Below are 27030 nucleotides of genomic sequence, written 5' to 3'. Positions count from 1 at the left end.
GTCATTGGTTGTGTAAGTCATACACGTTTTCTTACGTTATCAATGAGCTACAAAGCAAAGTTTATATTCCTTTTAACCTAATTTATAATGAATTGCTATTAAAACTAGAACACTGTGATACAAAAAAAAATATAAATAAATATGAGACAACATCACATACATTACTCTGATCCCAATTTAAGTAGCTGAAGCACTTGTATTATGGAAATCAGAAGTAACGACGGTACCACAAACACTCAGACCCAAGACAACATAGAAAACTAATGGTAATCTACATCGACTCGGCCGGGAATCGAACCCGGGACATCAGAGTAGCGTACCCATGAAAACCGGTGTACACAGCACTCGACCATGGAGGTCGTCAGTATTTATTGAGTGTAGTAATTTTTAGTCTCCATTGAAAACTGGATTATTTGGAATTCTTAGCAGGTACACCTTCAATTGTAGAGCCCTGGACATATTTATTCACTTTTTGACGTATTACAGTCATGCGGTATTCTCATATATCTAACATTCTTGTCAAGAGTGGGGAGAAATACATATCAACTCCGATCGACCGTGCTGTGTTAGAAATAGATTCAACCAGTGGCCTAAGGAGGAGAATGACCAGAATGAGTATAATAAAATCGCGCAAGAATTTTTTTAAAATCGTTTTTTTATGGTATAGGTTGGCGGACGAGCATATAGGCCACCTGATGGTAAGTGGTCACCATCACCCATAGATAATGAAGCTGCAAGAAATATTAACTATTCTTTAATCGTAATCGTGGCATCGTCAATGTGCCACCAACCTTGGGAACTATGATGTTATGTCCGTTGTGCCTGTAGTTACACTAGCTCACTCACCCTTCAAACCGGAACACAACAATACTGAGTACTGTTGTTTGGCGGAAGAATAACTGATGAGTGAGTGGTATCTATCCAGACGGGCTTGCACAAAGCCCTACCACCAAGTAAAGTGTAGTAGTTTTTGAGTAATTACATAAATAGATTATTTCGTTATTTACTATCTTAAGCTCCCTGTACTAAATTGTAGTGTTTAATAATCTCACAGATTACATCGTTATTACACAAAGTTTACTAGTTTTTTTTTTTGTAATCACAATCTGTGAGATCATTGACAGCATAAAACAGCTTAAAAATAGATCATTAATAAGTCTGAATCTTGACGAACTGGCACTTAGTGAGACAAGAGTTGAAATCTTTTTATGTAATTGTGTCCACGAACGTAGCGTTTTGTTTTTTTTTTTAATTCAAAATTAATAACTATCTCGAATATATGTAGTGTTTATTGAAGAATTATAATCAGAATTGAATCAATTTTTATACACTAATTTACATTTGTATATAAAACGATTAATTGAAAACTTTTAAGATATACAAGTAACTATTTTTTAGTAAAACGATGTAATTTAATACGTTGTTTTAAAGCTTTATAACATGTAGGACTTTTTTATCTAATAAATATATTCATAAAATTACAAAACATATAATATATAATCGTGTAATTAAATAGACAATCAAGGCGCGTTTAACTCAATACAAAATAACATACACTACAATGAAACTTTTCTGCGTCAAGTAAAGATCTTGAATTTTTAACTTTTTTTAAGTCACAATATTTTTTCCTTAAAAATATATTAATATAAATATTAAAATAATTTGACATGTATTCAGGTAATTTTCTCGCAATATTAAATCGTGTTTGGTCTAAGTCATAATCATTATTCAGCGCATCCGCTACGGTAGTCGCCCGTTTGATGGCCTTCATAGTCTTGCATAATCCATGATTCTAACAAACGAAGAATTTTCGTACATTCAAGTCTTGCGAAAAATTACTTGTTTTACATTTTGGAGCGCGATTATTACATGTCTTAAGACTGTTAGGTATGTTCTAGTTTTAATCCGCTTTTGGGTTTAATGCTGTGACGTCACAAACACGCCTTATGAATATAAATTCGGAGCAAAGCGTCTTTTTGTTAATACGTCAAAAGCGCTCTCACTGTACTTATTATCATTACTTAACAACGTGTAATAAATTACTTATTACTATACACACTATTCGGAATTTGTATTCGATTTGATTTCGTATTATTTTTGTTGCTTCACTAATTTAATGTTCTGTGCGATCGCAGTGCTTTTTATTCTATAATCCGATACTTTCGATGTTACAAACGTAAAGTTTTTATATTCTTAATAATGAAACATTATGTATGAGTTAAATTAAAGCGATGCTCATTATTTTTAAGGACTACTCCTAACTTTTTTTATGAATACCAACTTTTTTAATAGTACCAACACTGGATTGATTCGGAACAACGAATGCAAACAATAATATACAATTGATATATTTTTTACATCCAAAACTAATATAATATTGTAAATAATAGTAATAATATAGCTGTGTTAAGACCTTTGTTTTGACCCTTTGAGGAGAAAATTTGAAGGATTAATATGTGACAGAATTTCCTTTACCGTCGAGCGCGAGATGAATTATAGCACACAAATTAAGCAAACAAAAGGTCAATGGTGATTTCCTGGATTTGAACCCGCAATGATGAGTTAAGATGAAAATCACTGGGCCCTCTCGGTTCTCTGGTTTTTCGTCGAAACATGAGTCGTGACGATGTTACGTTTAAAAAAAAAATCAAAAATCTTTTATTCAAGTAGGCTTTTACAAGCACTTTTGAATCGTCATTTTTCAATTAAGCGAAGCTACCACCGGTACAGAAAATAGATTCTACCGAGAAGAACCGGCAAGAAATTCAGTAGTTACTCTTTTTCAACATTTAAAAAATACAAAGTCATGTTAGTTAATACAATTATTTAAATTAATATATCATGCTAAAAAAATAATTCTAAGTCAACATTAGGCACAAGGAAAACAATTATCGTCTGAATCAGAACCTATAATCCTAACCTATAATCTTTGCTTATAACCTATAACCTATAAACCTATAATCTTTGCTTAAAATTCACGTCTAACACTGAGCCTGTCCTGTAAACAATATGGAAAATGTATGGAAAAATAGAAAATGATTTCACAAATTTCGATGAATGTAATGAATAAATCTAAATACACAGCGCAGATAAACATTAATATCATACAGAATTATTATTCACTTGGTGGTAGGGCTTTGTGCAAGCCCGTCTGGGTAGGTACCACCCACTCACCAGTTATTCAACCGCCAAATAACAGTACTCAGTATTGTTGTGTTCCGGTTTGAAGGGTGAGTGAGCCAGTGTAACTACAGGCACAAGGGACATAACATCTTAGTTCCCAAGATTGGTGGCACATTGACGATGTAAGGAATAGTTAATATTTCTTACAGCGTCATTGTCTATGGGTGATGGTGACCACTTACCATCAGGTGGCCCATATGCTCGTCCGCCAACCTATTCCATAAAAACAAAAACATAAAAACAAACAAATATTTAGTCTGACTGCCTGCCTACTTTTTCCTTTCTAAATAATTATCAAGCGTTGTAACCTTTTAGCTTAGTTATATTAAATAATATAGTTATATACATGTAATAGATACTTTTTTTGGTTTGAAGTTTTTTTATAAATTAACCAATTATTTAACGGATACGTTACAGCTGATTTAAATAAAAATATAGTTTGTTCAAGTAAGCTTATACAAGCACTTTTGAATCGTTATTTAACAAGTATTTTTAGTGAAGCTACCACTGGTTCGGAAAGTAGCTTCTACCGAGAAGAATCGGCAAGAAACGCAGTGGTTACTTTTTTTCATCATTTAAAAATACAGTCATTTTAGTTAATTACAACTATATATATGTATGTTATTTATCCTGACTGGAACCATATGTATTAATTCCACATTTTTTTAAACCTCAGTGGTTTAAAAAAATGTGGAATTAATTGAAACATCTATATTAAATACAGATAACCTAAAACAAATAAGTCGTAAATTGTTTTCGTAACTCTGACGTAAAAAATTAAACAGTGCATGAGAAAGATCACGTGAAAGTACATACAAATGAGCTTGAAACATCGCGATTGTATCGCGCGGAGTCGAACCGAAAACAATGGACCGATCGTTTCCCTCAACGATCCATCGTGATGCTATCTGCTTACGTCATTGCGAAATTGTCGACTCGATTGGTTGAATAAAAATTAATCAGGTTAGTTGGAAATAATGCAATTATATTTTATCTCACTGTATTTATTAGCAACAGACATATCGCTAATTAAATACCAGTATGTATTGTCACACTTATATATCTATATGACAACCTTTCCAGTCTTATCTTATGCAAATATAATAATATAATATCGGAACAGGTAGTTCCTGAAACTAGAACGTTTAATCATAGGTTAAACATATCGATATGTGTAATATAACATTCATTAAATAAGTTTAAGCGATAAGGATATTTTCAGTGCCAAACACAGAATAGTATAATTATACAAAGATTCAGTAGTAAATTATATAAGGTACTATATACTGGTTAAAGTTATGCTATAAAGCTAGACTTTGACTATTTCTAAGAATTTTTATAACATTCTTATCGTGAGGTACACGTCCATTTTTAATGTCAATGTTGCCCATGATTTATTCCAAATGGAAGCATGGGGTTAATATTGGGAGACGGAAAATCTTTAGTATTGAGTATATTCCTTTATCGGCATTGGATCGGCACGGTGCATGCTTCAAACCTACTCATCAAAAAAAGAAGAATAAGAAAAATATTTAATGCGTAAAAGCGTTTTTTCTAGAAACGGCCTATAAATATTATATGTATACATTATTTATATGGTAAACTTGATTAAACTGTAATTTAAAGTGTATACCTTCTTGGTCGTTGGTTGTGTTTATAAAATATATGAGACAAAAAAAAATCCCGTTGATTTTCTTTCGCCGGTTCTTCTCAGGTAAGGGGGTTTTCTTTTTCGAACCGGTGGTAGTGTTTCAATTGACCATCAATAATAAAGTGTAATACTTCTATATAGAATAAAGCAATTTGAGTACGAGTTTGAGTTTGGTCTCTTTGAGAGTTTTATAGAGCTCGAATTAAACTTGTTATTCGAAATGATACAGTATTTTTTTTACGTTAATCTTAACGAGTAGTACCTCAATCATCCCAATAATATACAAAATACATACTTCTAAATATTGTGGACAATAACAAAGTACAGTAAGTGCTTGAAACCCATTAAAAATATGCAAAAAGGACAAAGCCTACCCAAGGAATTGATGACAAATAAGTGGCCATAGACTTTTTACGTTCTGTACGCAAATAAAATTGGGACAAAATGAATGCTTATATCCGAGATCGAATGATATTGAGTGATATGTAGGAAGCATTTTTTATTCTAATTTTTCGTGTTTAATTCCAAATCCAAAAAAATAGTCTCAAAATAATGATTCGATATTTAAACTAGATATGTAAGCAGCATTTTGGACCAGACTATGATTTTAAAAATATTCTCAAAATAATGATTCGTTATTTAAACTCGGTATGCAAGCAGCATTTTGGGCCAAACTATGATTTTATTAATATTCTCAAAATAATGATTCGATATTTAAACTGGTTATGCAAGCAGCATTTTGGGACAAACTATGATTATATTTATTACCCCTGAACCCTTACGATATGAATTCGTGGAATTCGATTCTGTAATAAATGTAACGTAATATCACCGACAAAACGTGCATCGATGCATGATAAGCACATATATCACTAAACTTTACGAATTCGATATAGAATAAGGATGTCTCCCCGACATATTACAGTTTTTATTCTTACTACCAAAAACAGATGCTTATATTCATAATGTGTTTTAATCAGCAGTGTTATTCTGTACTGTGTCTGTACTCTATCATGACATATCTCATTGCGAAACGTTGTACATCAACTTAAGTGTGTTTTGACGAATGTATCCATCAAATGTTATAATATTTTTTTCATATAGTTTACTATACTTTAAATACTATACTTTTAAATGTCACTTGACATTCAAAAATACAGACTTTAAATTAAACAATAGTTAAAAAAATGTTTGGATATAGTCATGATAAAGAGACTTATTATTGAATATTATTTTTTTATTATAATAGTTATCACCAACTTTGTTTGCGTTTTAGTGGATGTCGTCAGGCATTAGATATAAACATTCTTAATAAAGTATATAGACTTGAAATGTAAGTTTTCTTTGTACCAAATTTCAACAAATTTGTTTTAATGATTTTGCCGTGAGAGGGACTTCTAGGGATAGTTATTTTCGTATTTAAATAATGCCACGGCAAAAATTACCCCTAGATCTGAAATGATTAAAAAGCCAAAAACTAAAAAATGAGGTAAACTCCTAATAGTTAATCATTTTATAAATTATCAATATTATAGTTATGATGTCGTTTTCATTACTTATTAGGGAATTTCCTAAATCATGTTAATAATAACATTTAGGACTGCAACCTATCTTCTGAAGACTCAACAACTGCGAAGTACATAAACTTAGTGAACAAGTGTTGGCTTCAACACAGGTGTACTTTTCTATCGCATTCAAGTTCCGACACGATCAGATAGTTGCAGAACACGTGCAGACCGACTGGATTATATGCTTTGAGTTGACATGAGGCCAAACACTTCCATCTTTCAAACATTCCAATTTTACCAAGGGTTTTTGACTAAAAAACCCAATAATTATTTTAATGGATTGTTCCAGGATTTTTTCTAAGCCCTTGCGGTCTACAATCATATAAGTTAGTCAATAGACAAACGAGACAGGCAGATTACAGGTACAGTCAGTGCTAATAACAATCTAGGAACCTCTAGGCAATACATGTCTCGGCCCTATACCATTTCCTAACATTATAACGTATTTTATGACGTATTTTCTACTACAACGCAATATTATATACATATGATTGTATACATATTGCATTGTGGCATATCATGATACAAAGTTATGCCACAATGCTATTCAAATGAAAAAGTTTAAGAATTTCACTATATTTTTTTCTAATAATTAACCTGTCTAAGGCTCCTAGTCGACGCGGGGCCACAAAGCAGTTACCTACACTACTTAATAAATGACCCTACGTACGGTAAACATGAACACAAACCCACATCCACTATATTATGTGGAATAATTCGATAAGTTCGTGTACTAAAGTTCGGTACTTGGAAAAGGAAAAAGTGACAAATATTAAAAATAAAGCCTAGGGATCAATAGTGTTATGATATAAGCATAAACGAGCTTCGAATCAATAAAGCTTCAATAAGCTTCGATGTGTGAGTTATTAAGTTTATCGGACACTCCAAGGCGATATGCGATATTAAAATATTATGGCACCATTACATAGAATTAGTATCAACTTTTTGACATACATGTTTTATACGCAGGGATTTGTCGGGTGTGGTTTTTTTTTTAAGATGGAGGTATAAACTTTGAAAAAAACGTTTAAACGTTTGGACCGACTCATATTCTTTTATATTTTCTTTTTTATTCTTTTTATTGACGGGAAACGACATAATATTCGTTTAACATTTAGACATAGAATAGACATATTCCCCCTTCACCAATAGTAAGGCCATCTGTATTCCCTTGTGTGTGCATTGAACGTATACTATATACATAGTTTGATGTTATATATTATTTTATTACAAGGAATCATATATTATTATTTGTATAACGAACATTCTTTAATTACTCATACTTATATATAATTTTAAAAACGAAAAAGTATCAAACTTAAATTAAATAAATAATGATATGAGCGCCTACGTTGATTTTATAGCAAAGTGTCAGCTTTAGAAATTAAAGTAAGAAAAGTAATATGACCTCATATTATTTTCCACAGCCGAATCAATGGGCAGTCATAAACATAATTCTTGATACATTTACTCTATTCCAGCTGAAAGAGGAAAAATGCCTAATAAACATTTGACAGTTAATTGACGCAATATCATTAGTCTAGAGCTTCATTAATCTATGATATTCACTATGGATTTGCGAAAATAATGGCGTTTTGAACGTTGACGAAACTGTTATCCGGAATTTGAAATAAAAATTTTAGTGGGAATAAGTAATGTGTTATTCTATATAACACTATATAAAGATATATTAATCATAAACTCATAGTAGTGCACAATATATGTAGCTTGTTTGTTGTTTTGACGACCTCCGTGGTCGAGTGGTGAGTACACCGGTTTTCATGGGTACGCCACTCCGGTCTCCGAGGTCCCGTGTTCGATTCCCGACCGAGTCAATGTAGATTATTATTAGTTTTCTATGTCGTCTGAGGTCTGGGTGTTTGTGGTACCGTCGTTACTTCTGATTTTCCATAACACAAGTGCTTTAGCTACTTACATTGGGATCAGACTAATGTCTGTAATGTTATCTCATATTTATTATTATTTATTGTAGCTAAGTTATTAGCATTTCAGGAAAAATGTAAAATTAATTTGTTTTTCTTTATTCCTACTTCGATTGGAATGTTTTTAAGTGAGCTGGAATCGTTTGAACATCTATCAAAATCAGCTCGAGAGCACGGGTCTAAGAACTGTTGAGATTTTCGAGTGCTACAGCGGTTCAACTCATCGAATGAAGTGAAAATGTCTTGGGATAATCTGCGAGTACCAGTAGAAGTACTGACACCTACTTAGTGGCAAATCATAAGGTTCCGGGTTTAAATCACCTGTTGGGACGTTAACATTTTTTTTAATTGTAACGCTCCTAGTATCCGTACATGGTTGTCATCTTATTGGACTATGGCAGTCCTGTAATTCCTATAAAATGCAGCTGTGTTTCCACACAATTTTGTAATCTACTATGTAAAATCTACTAAGTAATCTACTAAGTAAAATAAATAAAGTAACAGTCTGTAAATTTCCCACTGCTGAAATAAGACTTCCTCTTCCATTAATGAGAGGGTTTGGAACATATTCTACCACGCTGTTCCAATGCGGGTTGGTGGAATGGACATGTGGCAGAATTTCGATGAAATTAGACACATGCAGGTTACCTCACGATGTTTTCCTTCACCGCCGAGCACGAGATGAATTATTACACCAATTAAGCACATATATAGTGGTGCTTGCCTGGGTTTGAATCCGCAATCATCGGTTACGGTGCATGCGTTCAAACCACTGGGCCATCTCAGCTCATCCGCGGTTTTGCTCATATTTTAGGGTGGTTGTCATGTAAAAGGCAAAAAACTAGCCTATTTCCTCCTTTGGACTTCAAGTTTGCTTCACAACAAATAACTATAAATTCGGTTCATTGGTTTGATATTGAAAGATTGATAGATAGACACACAGAGTTAGTTTCACATTTATTATATAAGTATAGATTGTAAGGAGGTTTTATGCATCGTCATTAACCACGCGACGAAAACTAACCCAGAAACAACGTGAAATTTGCTTGTCATCGTTGGTACTCAACGGATAATGGAAATTTCATAACAATGCTGGTCATGATTTTACTAAGCCGTTTTGATTTTACTAAATGTTATTTTAGTATTAAGGTTTGCATTTGCTTGTTATATTATTTTGTATAAAAAAAACTAAGACAGATTATCTGGATATATCTAAGACGGGCGACAGATGAATGTGGGTTCAAACCCAGGCAAGCACCACTAAGCTTTCATGTGCTTAATTATAATTAATCTCAAGCTCGGCTTTGAAGGAAAACTTCTTGAAGAAACCTGTATGTGTCTAGTTTCAACAAAATTCGGCCATATTTGAATCCACCGACCCGCATTGGAGCAGCCTGGTGGAATAAGCTCCTAACCTTCTATCCATAGGGAGAGAAAGCCTTTGCGGAGAAGTGGGAAGTTTGCAGTATTAAATTTAATAAAGTAGATTCAATTTAATAAATAATTATATTTGTATAAATAATATACTCATTTATGTATCAAAAACGAAATAACACAACAAGTGTTATTATATGTACATAACGATTTCAAATATTTATCTCATCCATCCATTATCATTTCATTTCGAAATTGATGTATCGTTTCCCTTAAAAGTAAGAAGTAACTTAACATATTTCGCCCTGCGTGATGTTTGAGTGTGGTCTAAAATAATAAGCGAGGCGGTATTGAGAACAAACTTAAAAAAAAACTTTTATTATTGGTTGTATACGTTCCTATATAATCAGAGTCTGATTAAATTGCATTTCGCTGTTATTATTATTATTATAGATTATAATAAATCGATTAAGTTTGAGCGCGAATGTGTTGAAATAAGTATGAGTGTACTCACGTGCCCAGTGGGAACCAGAGAGGTCGATGACCCAAAGGTTGCAGGGGAGTTGATACGGAAGTGGGACGGAATGCATTCAACACTCTCTTAACTGCTCTCGCGCTGCAGGCTAGTACTGCAACCATAGCCAGCACGCAGGCTCCGCCAAATGCAGCCCACAATGCCTTAAAGTAACACATGTTTATTACTAGAATGTATTTTCTTTTTAACGATGTATCGCAAACGTATAGTACGACACATCTTAGATGTAGCATCGGCAAAATTCGTTAAACCAATCACATCCGAATTAAGTACGCTATCCCAAATTATTAATATTTATCTTTTATTATGTAAAAAAGTCTTAAAATAAATGAATTAATGTTATAAGTTGACCATACATTCTGTTTTGAATCGGACAGTCCAGCTTTTCAACGATGTTTATTCATAAATTTTCAAAACTGTGTCATGCCAACAATAAATTCAGGATCAATAAAATAATGTTCTGGTTGAAAGGGTAAAGGTCGTAAAAGTAATATGTTAGACCGTAACGTATCGTGATTTATATATTTATGAAACAAAACTGTACACATATTATTACAGAACATAGCTGTCCCAATCCGATATTACAGAACGTTTTATAATAGTAGGTATTTAAAATAAGTTAATAAATTGCTGTCTATTTTTGTCAAGTGTCAGTAGGTATCAGCTATTATTTTAACAGTAATTGTAACTAAGTAATTGTGACTAAGCAATTTAAAAAAAATTACGTAAACATGTTACTTTGAACAATTTGATCAATAATAAGATTATACTAAATATTATTTGGTATGACAACTTTGTATCGATGTTATGCTTTCCTCTTGGAATAAATTATTAACTGAAACTATAGGGTTCACTACACTCGAACTCATATTTTGTACCTACGTATTAATGTAATTGTAGGAGTAAATAATATACTTACAAATGCTCCTATAGGAGATCTTGAGACATTTGCCGGATCTACAAAAAAAAAAGAGTTTTTATTAAATAAAATTCACATTTAAAAATAAATTTTATTCGATAACATTTATATAAATATTCGGTATCTATGTTAACATTTTATATTAGATGTTGCTTGAGGCTGCGCTAGAATTTTAAGGGTCAGTATCAAAGTGGAAGATAATTTCTTAATTTAGTGCAGTTTTGTAAATAAGCCATCAAATCATAAGTGGTTATCATTGCCCATAGACATGACCATTAAGAAATATTAACAAGACCTCACATCGTCTACGCACTACAAGGCTTTGAAACTAAGCTGTTATGTCACTTATGTCTTAGTTTCAATGCCTCACTCACTCTTTAAACCGAAAAACAACAATATTATGTACCCCGTCTGGGTCTTGCACAAAGCTCTACCATCTAGTAATTTATACGATGTTTTTCAATTTAAAGAATTATTAATGTATCATTATTTTACCTCAGTGACCAACTATTTTTTTGTTACCAGTAACTCAAAATCAAGCAAGCCGTAAACTACTTTCTGTAATTTTTTACGTAACATGCTGTGACTTCAAACGAAGCAATTCAATTGAGACGCTTTTGAATTACTGGTGGTAGACAATTATAGCATCCGTTACAAATTAATTGTTTCTTAAATATGGTAAGTGAACAATAATTATACTAAATTCGTATCAAATAAATTCCATGTACCGGACTGAGTCGTGGAATTGACAAAAGTATTCCCTATGCTGATAATTTCTCGGTAAAACCTGAACAATTATTAGTGATGTTATGAAGATAAAAACAGCAAGCAACGAACCGTACGCAGTAGTATTTCCTGGTGGGCCGATGCATCCTCGCTCATCGACCAAGCTGACTCGAGCTAACAGCTTGACATCAAGCAAGATGTTCTGATCGCTCCGCTTATCGCTCCGTGAGCTGCGTTCTGTGACTGGCAGCAGCTGCCATTGACTCCCGTCTGGTTCGACTACGAACCCAACGGCATCAACTCTTCGCGATATCGTGTAGGCGAACCAAGGTGCGGGATGTATATCTGACACCATTTGTTTTCCAATACTGTGGACAATGTAGATCAGATTAAGGATAACATTCCCCTAAATTGTCAATTTTCTAATCATACATAATATATAAGATGTCACAAAGAATAAATATATGTAGCAGTAATGACTTATGATTGTTCCACTGCTGGACGTGGCCTCTTATCCTCAGATTACATTGTTTATATTATATCTAGATATGGTGATACCATACAAAATAAGTTATACAGATATGCCAACTATATTCTATTGGTCAGTGTGACATTAGCTTAAACTAACAATCGTCATTTTATTTGAGTGTGTCCTTATTGTCACTTGTTGGCCGCTATTTTTTCTATACATACTCATCTTCAACATTCTATCTAGATTCATAGAAACAGAAAGAGAGATGTATATATAAAAGCATAATAAAATCGTTCGAGATAATTTTATATTACTTCGTTTCATGCGTTGTTTAATACATTTTTAATACATTATATATCTCTACTATATCTCATATGACTGCAGCATAAGCATTTAAAATTATCTGTTAATTTATGTTAATTATAAGACATCTGTATATGTCCAAAGAAATTATTTTGTTTTAGAAGAGCATAAAAGCCTTAACTAACTCAAATTATTTGATTCTATTTATTGCGACGGATGATAAATCTTTTGGAGAAACGAGATTGGTAAGCTGGACTGTCCTACTCAAAATATAATGTATGGTTAACTTATAATATTCATTCATTTATTTCAAGTCTATCTTTTTTTTTAAAACATCCTGAAGTGTTAGTATCTATATTTAAAACGCTCCTAAACCAAATTCAGTGCCTTGAATTATTACAACTAAACAGGGATCTGCCTAAAAAGTTTGTATAGTTAATACAACTCTATTTTTTCTGTTTCGACATCGATTAACATTATCTTAAGTTTTCCAAAAGATCTTTACCTTTGGCATTTATGATTTTATACATATTACAATAAGTCTACCAGAATAATGTATTTTATAATATATTTATTTCTAAAATTACAAGTATCAACATCACGAACAAAATAAAATGTTACGTGAGGAAACTGCTCATTTCCCGGAAGCCTTATGAAGCGACACTTGAATTCTAAAACATAAGCCGGGAGAGCGAAGTTTGTAATAATTTGATGAAATTCGAGATTTGTGAATCGAATACGTAATTGAAATTGCCAAAAAGGCACTCATTATGCAAGAATAATGTCGGAATATATTATTTATCATCTCACTTTACGTTCGTACGATGGAAGTCGTATATGTTATTTTATATATAGAGATATGGATGTTTACTTGATTTTTGTACAAGCCCATGTGTAGTTACCACCCACTCATCATTTATTCTACCGTCCAGCAGCAATACTTTGTATTGACGTGTTCCGGTGTTAAGGCTAAGTGAGCCAGTGTGGCTGTTGTTGCTGTACCTTCTCCTTTTGAGGAGAGGAGGCCTTTAGCCCGGCAGTGGGAAATTTACAAGCTGTTGTTGAGCTAGTGTTACTACTGGCACAAGGGACATAATAACTTAGTTCTCAAGGTCAGTGACGTATGGGAGATTTAAGGAATTAAAATTTCTAATGACATTAATTTCTATGGCTTGTGTTACCACTTCCAACTAACTTAACTTAACTTCGGGTAGTATAATTGTCCGTTCGTTCCTATTTCATAAAAAAAAAAACATTGTTATCACTAAAGCTTTGTTAAATTGCCTACATATTCAAACCTTTTATCTTAATGTATTGTAATGTAAAATTTTGAAGGGGGGGCCAATTGTAATATATAATTGGCTAAAAATAAATTTAAATTTAAAAAAATATTAATTTTCTTCGAGGCAAACTAAAAATTCGGTAGAGCTGGACAAGGTTTTTAAATTAAACAAATCCTCGAAAGAAAGTGCTCCGGAAGTCAGTCAGGGTTATTTAAACCCTTCAACATTACAAGTAGATTTACAAAAAAGGCAAATCTATGTTATAAATTAATTTATTCAAAAAAATATATCAAAATAATTTTAACAATTAAAAAGTCTTAAAGTACCAATAGTAACAAAATCGGGCGCCTGGATGTTTACATCCATTTAAATTCACTAATCTTAATTAAATATTTACCAATTGTAAATGTTTTAAAGTTAGCAAAAAATATTTCAAAGTTAGACTAAGTTAGGTAATAAAAGTTACAAACAAGTCAAAAATGAAGTTTAAATAACGTTACAATAATGTGTAAATATCCTAAAAAAATGTTTGAATGCCAAATTGAAAATTTGGCATTCAAATATTTTTTTAAAGTTATAAAAATGTATACTAAATCCCACGAAGTTCCAAAATTGCGGTAAAAATAAATATGTAAAAATTACATACCGAAATCCAGAGGTTAAATAATTGTTATAAAGTTTTCACTTCCTTTACGGTTTCTAAAATTTAATCTTCAAAATATCCAAAGAAATAAAGTTCATAAGTTCTTCGAAAAGCGTTGAAAATAATTCACTCGAAGATACAGCCAAAGAAGATAATTCAAGGAATAATCCTCGATAATACAGTTGTAGAAAATAACTGTAGAAAATAATGGTAGAAAAATACCAATTGAAAATAACCATTGAAAATAATTGTAGAAATAAATTGTTGAAAATAACTGCAAAAGAGAAACAATTTTAATTAGAACCTAACACGAATTTCAAAAATCTATAGTTTCACTTTAATAATTCAACCAACTTACCCGGTCAATCCCGGTTATTTTCCAAAATTAACAAAATGCATCATGGGAAATATTCTAAAGATTCCCTGTAAAGAACCACAATCGTTGTTACGAAACCGAACAATTGAAATATATTCAAATTTCGAAGAAAGTTTTTCGACTTACCACGAGGCGACAAATATCCAAATTTATTTTTGTAATCCGACATGGATTTACTTCCAATCGTTTAAATTAAGACATATCGTGCCTTAAAACTTCAATTTTCAACAATATTCAATAGTTTAAACCAAATAAAAGTTACAAAAACTTTGAAAATAATTTAGCGTCACATTTCGACTTAAAAGGCGGAAGGAAAGTGAGGTCTTAGACAAATGTCAAAGATCATCTCAAAGATAATATAAAGATAATAAATCACAATTAGGTCAGGAACGCATAATGCATAAAAAGTGCATTTTTATTTTAAATGTCAAATTTAGCGGTATTTTTAAATTACGCATAAACATAGCCTTAGAAATGGTTGTCAAAGTCAAATGACAGATGACATCCGATAACCTAAGTTAGAAATTTAATATTTTTTTTGACGAAATTGTTTAAAAATGGATGAAACATGTAACGTGCGCCACAATTACGTTACAGTATGCTAAATTTATCATTATGGTTTTGCGTAGTATCTTATTAAGGTAAAAAGGCGTTTACATGGACCCTACACGAAGTAAAGTCACTAACGAGCAAATCTGTTATTACTGCGCATGCGCAATAACGAAACATTTCCATGATAGTGTAATCAATGTAGTTGTAGTATTATTGCGCCACAGAGAACAGAGAACAAGAGACACCATAAGGATTACACAGGCACACGTAATGTTGCAAAGGTTATCTTTTCCATGAATTCCAAATTTAAAAAAGTCGGCATTCGGATTGAAGATTATAAAATCCTAATCCTATAAAAGAGAGAGAGTGGCGTCCGACGGATGACTTGTGTTAGATTTTTTAATGAGTTCGTAGATGTTTAACTCGTAAATGAATTTGAAAATTGACTCTAAAATACCCACAAAATATGACCAAAAGATGAGAAAAGAGGATTAGTCAGGAATACAGATAGCATTCTTTAGGACAATAATCAATTAAATGATCGTCTTTTGTCTAAAAAAACATGTCCATGAGACAGCTAGCCACACAAAACATTTCTGACGTTATAATGAGAAGTTATTTTGGTAAAAGCGAACCTCATCGGCTCCTACCAATTAATTTCAATTCATAACGTTTTCGTATAATTTGTTTTCTTCAATACAAACCTCTGAATTGTAAAACTTTATTAACAAGCAAACATTCGAAACAGATTTTGGTACTTTCTTTATACTTGATAATCAGGGGAATACTCATTTTTTTTTAAATATGTACTTCAATCTTTACGTCCGGTCCCTTAGAAAAATCGTTCTTGTCAAGTCAGATGATCAAATGGACGCTGTTCTTTATAATGTTGGAATTTTCCGAAAAAGTATGATAAATACTAACTCATAATATCATTAAAAATTATATAAAAGTAAAAAAGTAAAAAGTAAAGTAACAGCCTGTAAGTTACCCACTGCTGGGCTAAGGCCTTCTCTTCCATTAAGGAGAGGGTTTAGAACATATTCCACCACGCTGTTCCAATGCGGTTTGATGGAATGCACCTGTTGCAGAATTTCTTTGAAATTAGACACATGCAGCTTTTCTCACGATGTTTTGCTTTACCGCCGAGCACGAGATGAATTATACACACAAATTAAGCACATATATATAGTGGTGCTTGCCTGGGTTAGAAACCGAAATCATCGGTTAAGATGGACGCGTTCTAACCACTGGGCCATCTCAGCTCAAAATAATATATTTATATCATATTGCAAACGATATCTTCTTTGATATTCGTAACATATGACGAACATTTATTAACTCACTCAACTTATGGATAAATGCAATAAGATTGATTAATAGATTTATAGGAATATCATTCGGAAGGCTTATCTTTAAGGTTTTTTTTATGGTATAGGTTGGCGGACGAGCGTATGGGCCATCTGATGGTAAGTGGTCACCATCGCCCATAGACAATGACGCTGTGAGAAATATTAACTATTCCTTACATCGTCAATGTGCTACCAACCTTGGGAACTAAGATGTTATGTCCCTTGTGCCTGTAGTTACACTGGCTCACTCACCCTTCAGACCGGAACACAACAATACTGAGTACTGTTATTTTGCGGTAGAATAACTGATGAGTGGGTGGTACCTACCCAGACGAGCATGTACAAAGTAATTGATTTTCGAATTTGGATCGGATTGAATGATTTGTCTTAGTGTTTATATTGTTTCTGTGATACATGGACTAATGACATTTGCAACAAAATATTAGAAATTATAAGTATTCGTCGCTGACTTACCTGACAAAATAAAAACTTTTCTTCAATCTCGGCGGTAGTCTTCGCGGTTCTTTCGGTTTTGGTAAAGTCCACGTGACGTTGACAAACAGCTCTCCTTGTATCGATAGGGTTTTTGCTGATACATTGGGCGTTGGTAGTCTCGGTGCGTGGGCGCAGGAACAAACTTTGGCTACACATTCTGCAAAGAAACTGTAATTGAATAATGCTGTTTTAGGAGACATGTATGTATAATTTCGGGAAAAAATTACGTTTCATTCATGTGGCTATAGGTTATGAACAATCCGAATGTACATAGTAATTTTTCAAAAATATACATGCCGAAATTATTGCATCATCAGTCACTAATCCTTGCTGAAAACATTACAGCGCTCTTAAAGCGGCTTTATTTACATACTTTCACAATACTTTGAATCAATTGACTTTTGACATCATTTTCATGACCTTAATTTTCTTTGTTATGTGAAAGTGAATCTAGTAATCTTGTTTTTAACTTATTTCATACATTTATCGTTTATATTTTCAAAACAGGATTAATCTACTTGGTACTGAATATATTTAGAGAATCACAACCTCGGATCTTAATCAAAGTCGATTTTATATAATCATCATGTATTCTATGACACAATAGAAATACTCATAGCATATTCAAATGGAAGTGGGAAAAAAGATAAACAAACTAAATTTAGTAATAACTCAGCTATATTCTGCACTATGAGTTAAACATAAATATATCCTTTTTTATGATGAAACACTATTACAATTAGCTCTATCTCCTACTCATCTCGACTTTAATTTTACTACAAATTATGATAACAGTTTCGTCGACGTTCAAAGCGTATTATTTCACCAATCCATATTGAATATCACAGACTAATAAAGCTCGACCAATGAGATCGCGTCAATTAGCTGCCAAATATTTAGCTTTTTTCCTCTTATGATTGGAATGAAATATAATTGTGTTCTGTTTGAAGGGTAGGTGAGCCAGTGTAACTACAGGCACAAGGGATATAACATCTTAGTTTGCACGGTTGGTTGGTATTATTCGATACAAGATTTTATAGATGATAAAAAAGCGTGGAGTTAATACCTGTTGACTTCCAAGCAGGATATATTAATTTAAATAATTGTATTAACTAACATGACCGTATTTTTTAAATGCTGAAAAAGAGTAACTACTGAGTTTCTTGCCGGTTCTTCTCGGTAGAATCTACTTTCCGAACCGGTGGTAGCTTCACTTAATTGGAAAATGACGATTCCAAAGTGTTTGTAAAAGCCTACTTGAATTTATTCAACTTTAGTTTATTTTGATTTTGTAATATTTATTTTAGTAGCAATGTGTGGTGCTGGGATGACCGCTAAACAATTGTTGGTATTTCATTTGCAAGTTGTAGATAACAAAAATCGAATGTTTAATCATCATTTATGGTTTCCGTGGCGTATGTAAGAGCCATCTCAAGCTGTTGTAGTAATCGATCGAGCAAATTATCGTTCAGCGTGTTCAGGGAATTCTACGAACGAATGGGAGTTAGCCCCAGGTCAATGACTCGTATGTTAGCGGAAAACCGAATCACCAAAAATGTAATTTACTCATTATTTACATCAAGCAGATGAAGGGTATTGTTAAGTACTCAGTTTATGCGAAAAATTGGGGTCATATTTTCTAGGTTTTCCAATAGCTAAATTTAAGGTATATTTTATAGCCAATTCAATTTACAAGAATGTAAAGACAAATAAACAAAATCGACATTTAATTGACGCGATATTATTGTTCGAGATGTTGAATTAAATCTGAATCCATTATGAATTCTCGAAAAAAAATGGCGCTTTGAATGTCGACGAAGATGTTATCGTAACTTTGGAATGAACATTAAAGTAAATGTAAGAACGCAAGGGATGTTGTTTTATTACAATTCAAGTAGAGCATAAAATAGAAAGGCTACGCAAATTGCATGGAGTATGTAATTCTAAGGTTTATTCCCCTTCTTCGATTGGACCAGACTGTATAAGATTATTTAAGCGTCAATAGCACAATTCTTTACGGGCGGCATATCGGGGTATTACTACTACTGTTTGAGATGACGCTGGGACGCTTTAGGTACAGATTTACAACAGCGCGATTTTTAAGACATTTTCTGTCTCGCACAACCACTTTGTGGGAACAGCTGCACTGGTGAACTTTCAAACCGAAACGACTTAAGAACCATCAAGAAAAGAACTTACTCCCCTCTTAAATGTGCAAGTCCCACAGTGTTGCATATGTCCATGGGCAGTGGTAGTTGCTTTTCAGATGAGCCTCCTGCCAGTTTGCCACCTATCACATTTATAATCTAAACGAGGCTTAATCTAATAAAACGAACCGTTCTCGAATACTATTATGACATTTTCAGAAGATATCTTCAATTTTTACTTGTTCCAATAAATATAATATGCACATATGTTAATAATGTAAGTGAAATGACTACGGAGCCAAAAAATATTCATTCAATTCTATTAACTATGAAATTGTACGATAGTATCATTCATTCATTCATTCTTCGTCTTTAATAACAGTTGATTTTCACGAGAGTGAGCCAAATTAAATGAAGACCACTTTACAAGGCCGAAACGTTTCGACGGAATTAGATTTTTTTACTCGTAAATTCTGTTCTTGTAGAGTTGCTAGAGTTATTTGTTTAAATAAGAACTTCTAGACTTTATTTCTTGTTTTACGGAAGACGATGATACCGAATGACGATAGGTCACCTTCGTCAATAGACAGTGTTAAGAAGTTTAAATCCGTACTTACATAATTTATTTGGTTATAGCAATATAAACGTTATTACGTCCCAGCAATTTGCATGTGCTGAATGAATGAATCTGTTAAATCTATGCATGTAATAAAATTGGAGTGTCTTTTTGTAATATTAAAATAGCCCTTTTTTACTCCATTCATATTATGTATGTATACACAGTACATATACCAAAATAACATTTTTTACAATTTTTGTCTGTCTGTCTGTTTGTTCCGGCTAATCTCTGGGACGGCTAGGGCGATTTTGACGGGACTTTCCCTGGCTGATAACTGATATAATAAGGAGTAACTTGGGCTGCAATAATATTTATTTTAGTTTAATTCAAACGCGTACATGGTCGCGGGTATTTATTGACAGGTAGTTAATAAATAAAAATGTAAAACACTATTCATTTATATCAATCACGAATACTCAAAAACTATAATACCTACCAATTTGAAATTTGACAGGTAGGTTACATACAGGGTAGACAGGTTCAGATAGTATGAAGTCCAACTTTAAGGGGGTAAATAGGGTTTGGAAGCTTGTATTTTATAAATTTCGTGTGGGTAAAGTTGCAGGTTTAGCTAGTATTATATAAATGTCGGATCATCGTCTATTATCCTTTATGCTGAGTGTGTCAATGGCGGTATATCAGAAATAAAGACACATTGTGATCATTTAGTATACTGTTATTTAATTTCCTCGTACAATTATACAAAATATTATACTGTAACGTTGATTAGCATGGATTGATAATCTATTGGTTAATGCTTAAGGAAGTGTGTCCCTCGTTCGATGTTGACAAGTTGTATGCTTTACTGTCAGCACGTTTGACGCACACAACCATACCTTATTTGGGTACACCAGCTCCAAACGTCCTTATTCGATTACAAATAAACAATTCGTCATCACAGTAATTATAAGACCGGATACAAATAATTGATCATATACAAACCGTTACAATATATATTTTTTTATGACATAGGTGGCAAACGATCTGGAGGCTGACCTGATGGAAAGTGACTACCGCCGCCCATGGATATCCGCAACACCAGGGGGCTTGCAGGTGCGTTGCCGGCCTTTAAGGAAGGAGTACGCTCTCGCTCTCGATTTTGAGAAGAATGGCAAACTCAGTTCGTAACCCTTTCCTCATATGTATATTACGATTAGCAGGGGCATTTGCAGACTGTTACTTCATGTGAAAGCATTCCTTTTCAACAAAATTAACAGCCCGTAAATTTCCAACTGCTCGACTCAGGGATCTTCTCCCTTTGAGGACTTCTCCTCAGAGCATATTCCACCACGCTGCTACAATGCAGGTTGGTGGAATCACATGGGGCAGAATTTTGTTGATAATTGGATTGTCTTGTATCTAGCGGAAAACAGCCAGAACATCAGATGTCCAATCTTCAATATTGAATCATAGTTATAATGTATGTACTTTTTGCTATGTGATTACGGATTATACTCCTATGGGAACAATGTCCATTTATTAGGGGCCTTCGTGGCATAAAAACAGAAAAATGTTCAATTTATCTGTAAATTCCCACTGCTGGGATAAAGGCCTCCTCTCCCTTTGAGGAGAAGGTTTGGAACATATTCCACCACGCTGTTCCAATCCGAGTTGGTGGAATACACATGTGGCAGAATTTCTATGAAATTTGTCACATGCAGGTTCCCTCACGATGTTTTCCTTCACCGCTGAGCACGAGATGAATTATAAAGACAAATTAAGCACATGAATCAGCGGTGCTTGCCTGGGTTTGAACCCGCAATCATCGGTTAAGATGCACGCGTTCTAACCACTGGGCAATCACGACTCTTATGTAACATTGTTAGAATTGAATTTATTTTTAAGTATGATGATCCATTTAGGCGTCCAAGTACGTTAGTACAATTTTTCGATAACTAAAAGACGTATTAAGATGATAATTTTTAATTTAATTTGGGTACACTTCAACTTAGGGTAAGTTTCATTAAAATCGATCGAGTAATTACATAGATGTATATTTTTATTTTGCCCAACACAGGTCAACCAACACCTTTAAACGCAAGCCAGGCTGCGGGCGACTACTAGCTGTATATAATAAAGGACCTCACATTAATAATGCTTCTGTTAATAAATACTTGAAAGCGAGCCTACATAAATATGTACATATACTTGTAAAATCTTACATAAAAGTTTGCAAAAATAATTCGTAACTGTTGACTTATATCCACTTATATATAAACGCGGTACGTTTCAACGTTGCATTGCGAATATTTTAGCTCACTAAAACTATGTAATAAATAGCTAATACTTCAAAACATCATTACACGAACGTACATTAGCATATTAAAATACTGTTATGGACGTGAAGTTATGGGCAATCATTGTCATAATATTCGTAAATCAATCACATTTATAACGCATTAAACTATTATTATTGATAAATTATTCCCATTTGAAAGATGATTTGTGTAACTCTGGTGTTCCACGGTAATAATATTCAATCGGGTTATGTGTTTTATGTACACTAGCCTCAAAACTCAACTTTATACAATTTTACTTTAAAAAAATCGCGAAGACACAATAGTCGCATTATAATAATAATTTTATATAAAACCTTTTTTCTAACAATGAATTTTGCTATTGAATAGAATATGGATTCGAATAGATTCTGTAGTCGCATTTATATACAACCTTTTTTCTAACAATTACTTTTGCTATCGAATAGAATATTGATTCGAAATTTGAATTTATTAAAACTTCAAATAAAATAGAACGTTTAATGTATTATGGTTTCATTATTTTATTATTGCCTTTATTTGTATTTTACACGCACACTGACACATATTGTCAGCTCGACTAATCAAAATAATGCAAACTGATAATTTTACGTCGATTGGAGCGCTTTTGTGAGGGAATAATTTATAAATGTCATATCGTTCAAATTAGTGATATGTATTTGTTATACGAAAATTATCTATTACTAGCCGTGCCCGCGATTTCGTTCGCGTTTGAATTTAACAAAAAAGTTACTGTTGTAGCCTAATGTATTCATAATATACCTGCTATTTCCCAGTGAAATTTCCTGCACACAACCAACACAAACACAACAATATCCTGTTATTTTGCCACTGCTGGGCTAAGACCTCCTCTGCCTTCGAGGAAAAGGTTTGAAACATATTCCACCACGCTTTTCCAATGAAGGTTGGTGGAATACACATGTGGTAGAATTTCTATGAAATTAGATATACGCAGAATTCCTCCTGATGTTTTCCTTCACCGCCGAGCACAAAATGAATTATAAACACAAATTAAGCACAAGAATATTCGGTGGTGCGTGCCTGGGTTTGAACCCGCAATCTTCCACTGGGCCATCTCGGCAACACACACCAAAATTAAATAGGTATATATATCTTTATTACATGTCCAGTGGTATATGTACATCTAGTAAAAAGCGGTTTTCCTAATATTACAAACAGACATTCCAATTATGCTTTATGTATAGATTAACGAATAAGGTTCTATAGGTCTGTGTCAAAAACTTTCACTCAAATATCAACCTTATTAGTCTTTAATAAGTCTTTTTTTTCTGTATATACATTTTTGTGTTATTAATGGAATACTCTAGCAGACATTAGACTGACATTAGTGATTGAACTGACACGACATAATATTTTCGACTCCCCTAATGTTTATGTTTCGAAATAGAATGGACAAAAAAAATTAAAAAAGATATTTTTGAAGCGAACACGCAAGAATGGACTTAAGAAATATTTACGTTTTTTGTGATTTAGGTAAATTATTACGAGCTGAGATGGCCTAGTGGTTAGAACGCGTGCATTTTAACCGATGATTTAGATTTCGAACCCAGACCTGCTGGTCTGGGTTCGAAATCCACTATATATTTGTGTGTGCTTAATTTGTGTTTATAATTTATCTCGTACTCGGCGGTGAAGGAAAACATCATGAGGAAACGTGCATGTCTAATTTCATCGAAATTCTGCCACATGTGCATTCCACCAAGCCGCATTGGAACAGCGTGGTGGAATATGTTCCTAACCCTTTCCTTAAAGGAAAAAGAGTTATTAGCCCAGCAGTGGGAAATTTACAGGCTGTTGCTATTTTAATACTCCTATACTATTACGTCCAAAGTTGAACGTGTTATCTAGTGTGTGTGTGTGTGTGTGTGTGTGTGTGTGTGTGTGTATGTGTGAGTGTCTGTGTCTGTGTTATATATACATACATGTTGATATATTATTATACGTTTATAAAATAACTTCATTAAAAAAAGCGAATCGTTCCTGATTCTGATATTAGCAAGCTCATATTAATTATACATAACATTGAAATACATATGTATATATATTTAAAATGATATAATTTGAAGTAGTGGTGCAAAAAGCAAAGCACAGCTCAATCAAACACATCGCCTCATTGACTCCACTGGTTATAGGATTGGTTCTGCAAAAGCTGCTAACATTCTTGCCATCATTCCGCGCGGTCATGTATAAAGTAACCATTTTTAATTCATATTTGTATATATTTAAGGAATTACTACTCCTACCCTTATTCCAATTTCATTTGGGGTACGGCGCAGCGTGTCTTCTCCTTCTATGCTTCTCTGTCAAACGTCATCTCACAAGTAACATTCTTTCTAACCATATCGTTTTTCACACAATCCATCCATCGTTTCTTTGGTCGTCCTCTACCTGTATATCCACATCCATGCTCAAGGCTTTCCTCACAATTTGTTTCTCATTCCTCCGCATTACATGCTATACCCTGATAGCCGCCTTCCTCATAACTTCTTGGCTATCGGTGTCACTTTCAAACTTCTTCTTATGTACTCATTCCATACTCTATCCATTCGCGTAATACCACACATTCTCATCTCCGCAACATGCAATTGTCTTTCAGTCATCCCTTTTGTAGCCCAACACTTTGATCCATATAGATGTACTTAATGTTATTAATTCTTACGTTAATAAAATAATGTGAATTATGTATTTCATCATTATTTTGAAAAAAATAATTATTTAAAGGTATCTAATATTATGTTTTGATGTGCGATAATTGATCACGACATCAGACAAGGCCGAGGTTTTAGATTAAAAGGCACGAATCCAGTTCAATGTTTAATTTACTTGTAACATAAAAACGAACGGTTATTTATATATAATGATGATACGTTAAATATACGAACAAGAGATAAAAGGGCTTCAAAGGCGTTCTATGAAAATATATAAAAGTTTTATATTACAATGTACGTAAATTTATTCAACGTTTGCGTAACCTTCGGAGTTATTATTTCATTGTATTATTGTAACATTTTTGGGTTGAAAAAAGTTATCAGACGGCCCTGAGATGGCAGACGGGTTGGGGTATACGCACTAGCGAGGAGTGCGGGAATCACCTTTGACCCCTGAAAGGAGCTTCGTCATGCACTTAGTATTACAAAGCAGAGGCCGTGGATGCGTTACATCACGATGAACTTGGCTAACACGCTGCCGCGTGTCTAGATTCCTTAGGCTTTGCTATCCATATTTGAATTTACTTTTTTTTTGGTTGATATGAATTCCATATAAAAACTGACCGGGATAATCTTCTAAAGGTTTTCAATACACGAAAAAATCAAACTTCTGTTTGTGAATTGTTCGTGAATTTGCGAGCGTATTCTTTCGAGTAAACACTATTCCTGTACTATTATTAACAGATGTGGAACACTACACGTATAACATAAACATTAGAATGTTTTTATAAAAATAATTCACAGGTCAAGCGCATCGAGAGTAATAATTTTGGTAAGATTCAGATTTATAATTAGTAACCGTGAAGTCAGAATAAGAATTAGCGGTGCTTCAATTGCACGGTTCTTTAAAATTCGAACTTTAGTACGAATAATTTTAAATGTAGCATCAACAAATAAAAAAAAAACAATCGACAATTTGGGAATGTATTTGGCTATAATATTAAAACTTATACCGTTGGTATAAAGATCATTTTTGAATAAGAAATGAATAAAGATTTATGATCTTGTAGTCATTTAAATCGGGTGTGATCGGTTTTACGAAATTTTTACTATATGTCACTACGGTTTCTTAAGCTGTGAAAGCAGACGGACAAATAAACGTAACAAACATTAATAATATGAATAAATGAACACGGATAAGTCAATTTAATAATAATCTCTATATCAGGTACATAAAGATTATTATTCAGTAAAGAGTTTATTATTTATATAGAAACTCTTTGCTGAATTCCCGAGATCAGTCCTTGTATATTTACGTAAGGCTTGGAGTAAATTTATATGTAAGTATTTCTTTTCTTTTATTTTCATTTTAATATATTTTGTAATTTTATTATAATAATGTATAACGTAGGTATACTTTTGTTTTTAGTTAGAAAACTCTTGTATTTAATTGTTAATTTTGTTTAAATTCTGATTGCGTGCGGTGTTTACTTATAATTAGCTATTCATTTCGCTTTAATAGTTTCGAAACTAAATGCTATACGTAGTTGGTAAATCTAAAGAAAAAACAACCTTGGCACGAGAATCGGAAATAAGTTTATCACTAATACTAGCGACCAGACCCGGTTTTGCACGGGTGCAATGCTGATACTAAATATACTACAGATTTTTTCTTGTTTCTTTACTATATTTTCCATGTATAAAATACAAAAACTCTCCTCGAATCTATTAAAAAAGCTGTATCCAAATCCGTTGCTTAATTTGATAGATCTAAGCATACATAGATAAGCGACTTTGTTTTATACTATTTATGTCTTCTTTTTATGGTATAGGTTGGCAGACGAGCATATGGGCCACCTGATGGTAAGTGGTCACCATCACCCATAGACAATGAAGCTGTGAGAAATATTAACAATTCCTTCCATCGCCAATGTGCCATCAACC

General features: G+C 33.1%; 1 protein-coding gene across 1 annotated transcript in view; it reads right to left on the bottom strand.

Moving 5' to 3' along the window:
* The window catches only part of LOC124534191 (fibroblast growth factor receptor 3-like), a 149148-nt gene that overhangs the window by 93221 nt on the left and 28897 nt on the right, over positions 1–27030 (bottom strand). The window contains exons 5-8 of the mRNA XM_047109901.1: positions 17355–17532; positions 12011–12267; positions 11174–11211; positions 10234–10397 (exon numbers count right to left, since the gene is read on the bottom strand). Of these exons, the coding sequence (XP_046965857.1) occupies positions 10234–10397; positions 11174–11211; positions 12011–12267; positions 17355–17532 (637 nt within the window). The remainder of the gene's footprint in view (positions 1–10233; positions 10398–11173; positions 11212–12010; positions 12268–17354; positions 17533–27030) is intronic.

Source organism: Vanessa cardui, chromosome 12 (genome assembly GCF_905220365.1).
Source record: "Vanessa cardui chromosome 12, ilVanCard2.1, whole genome shotgun sequence".
NCBI classification, from domain to species: Eukaryota; Metazoa; Arthropoda; class Insecta; order Lepidoptera; family Nymphalidae; genus Vanessa; species Vanessa cardui.
The sequence above is the reverse complement of the archived record's forward strand: the minus strand, read 5'-3'. Positions and strand labels throughout refer to the sequence as shown.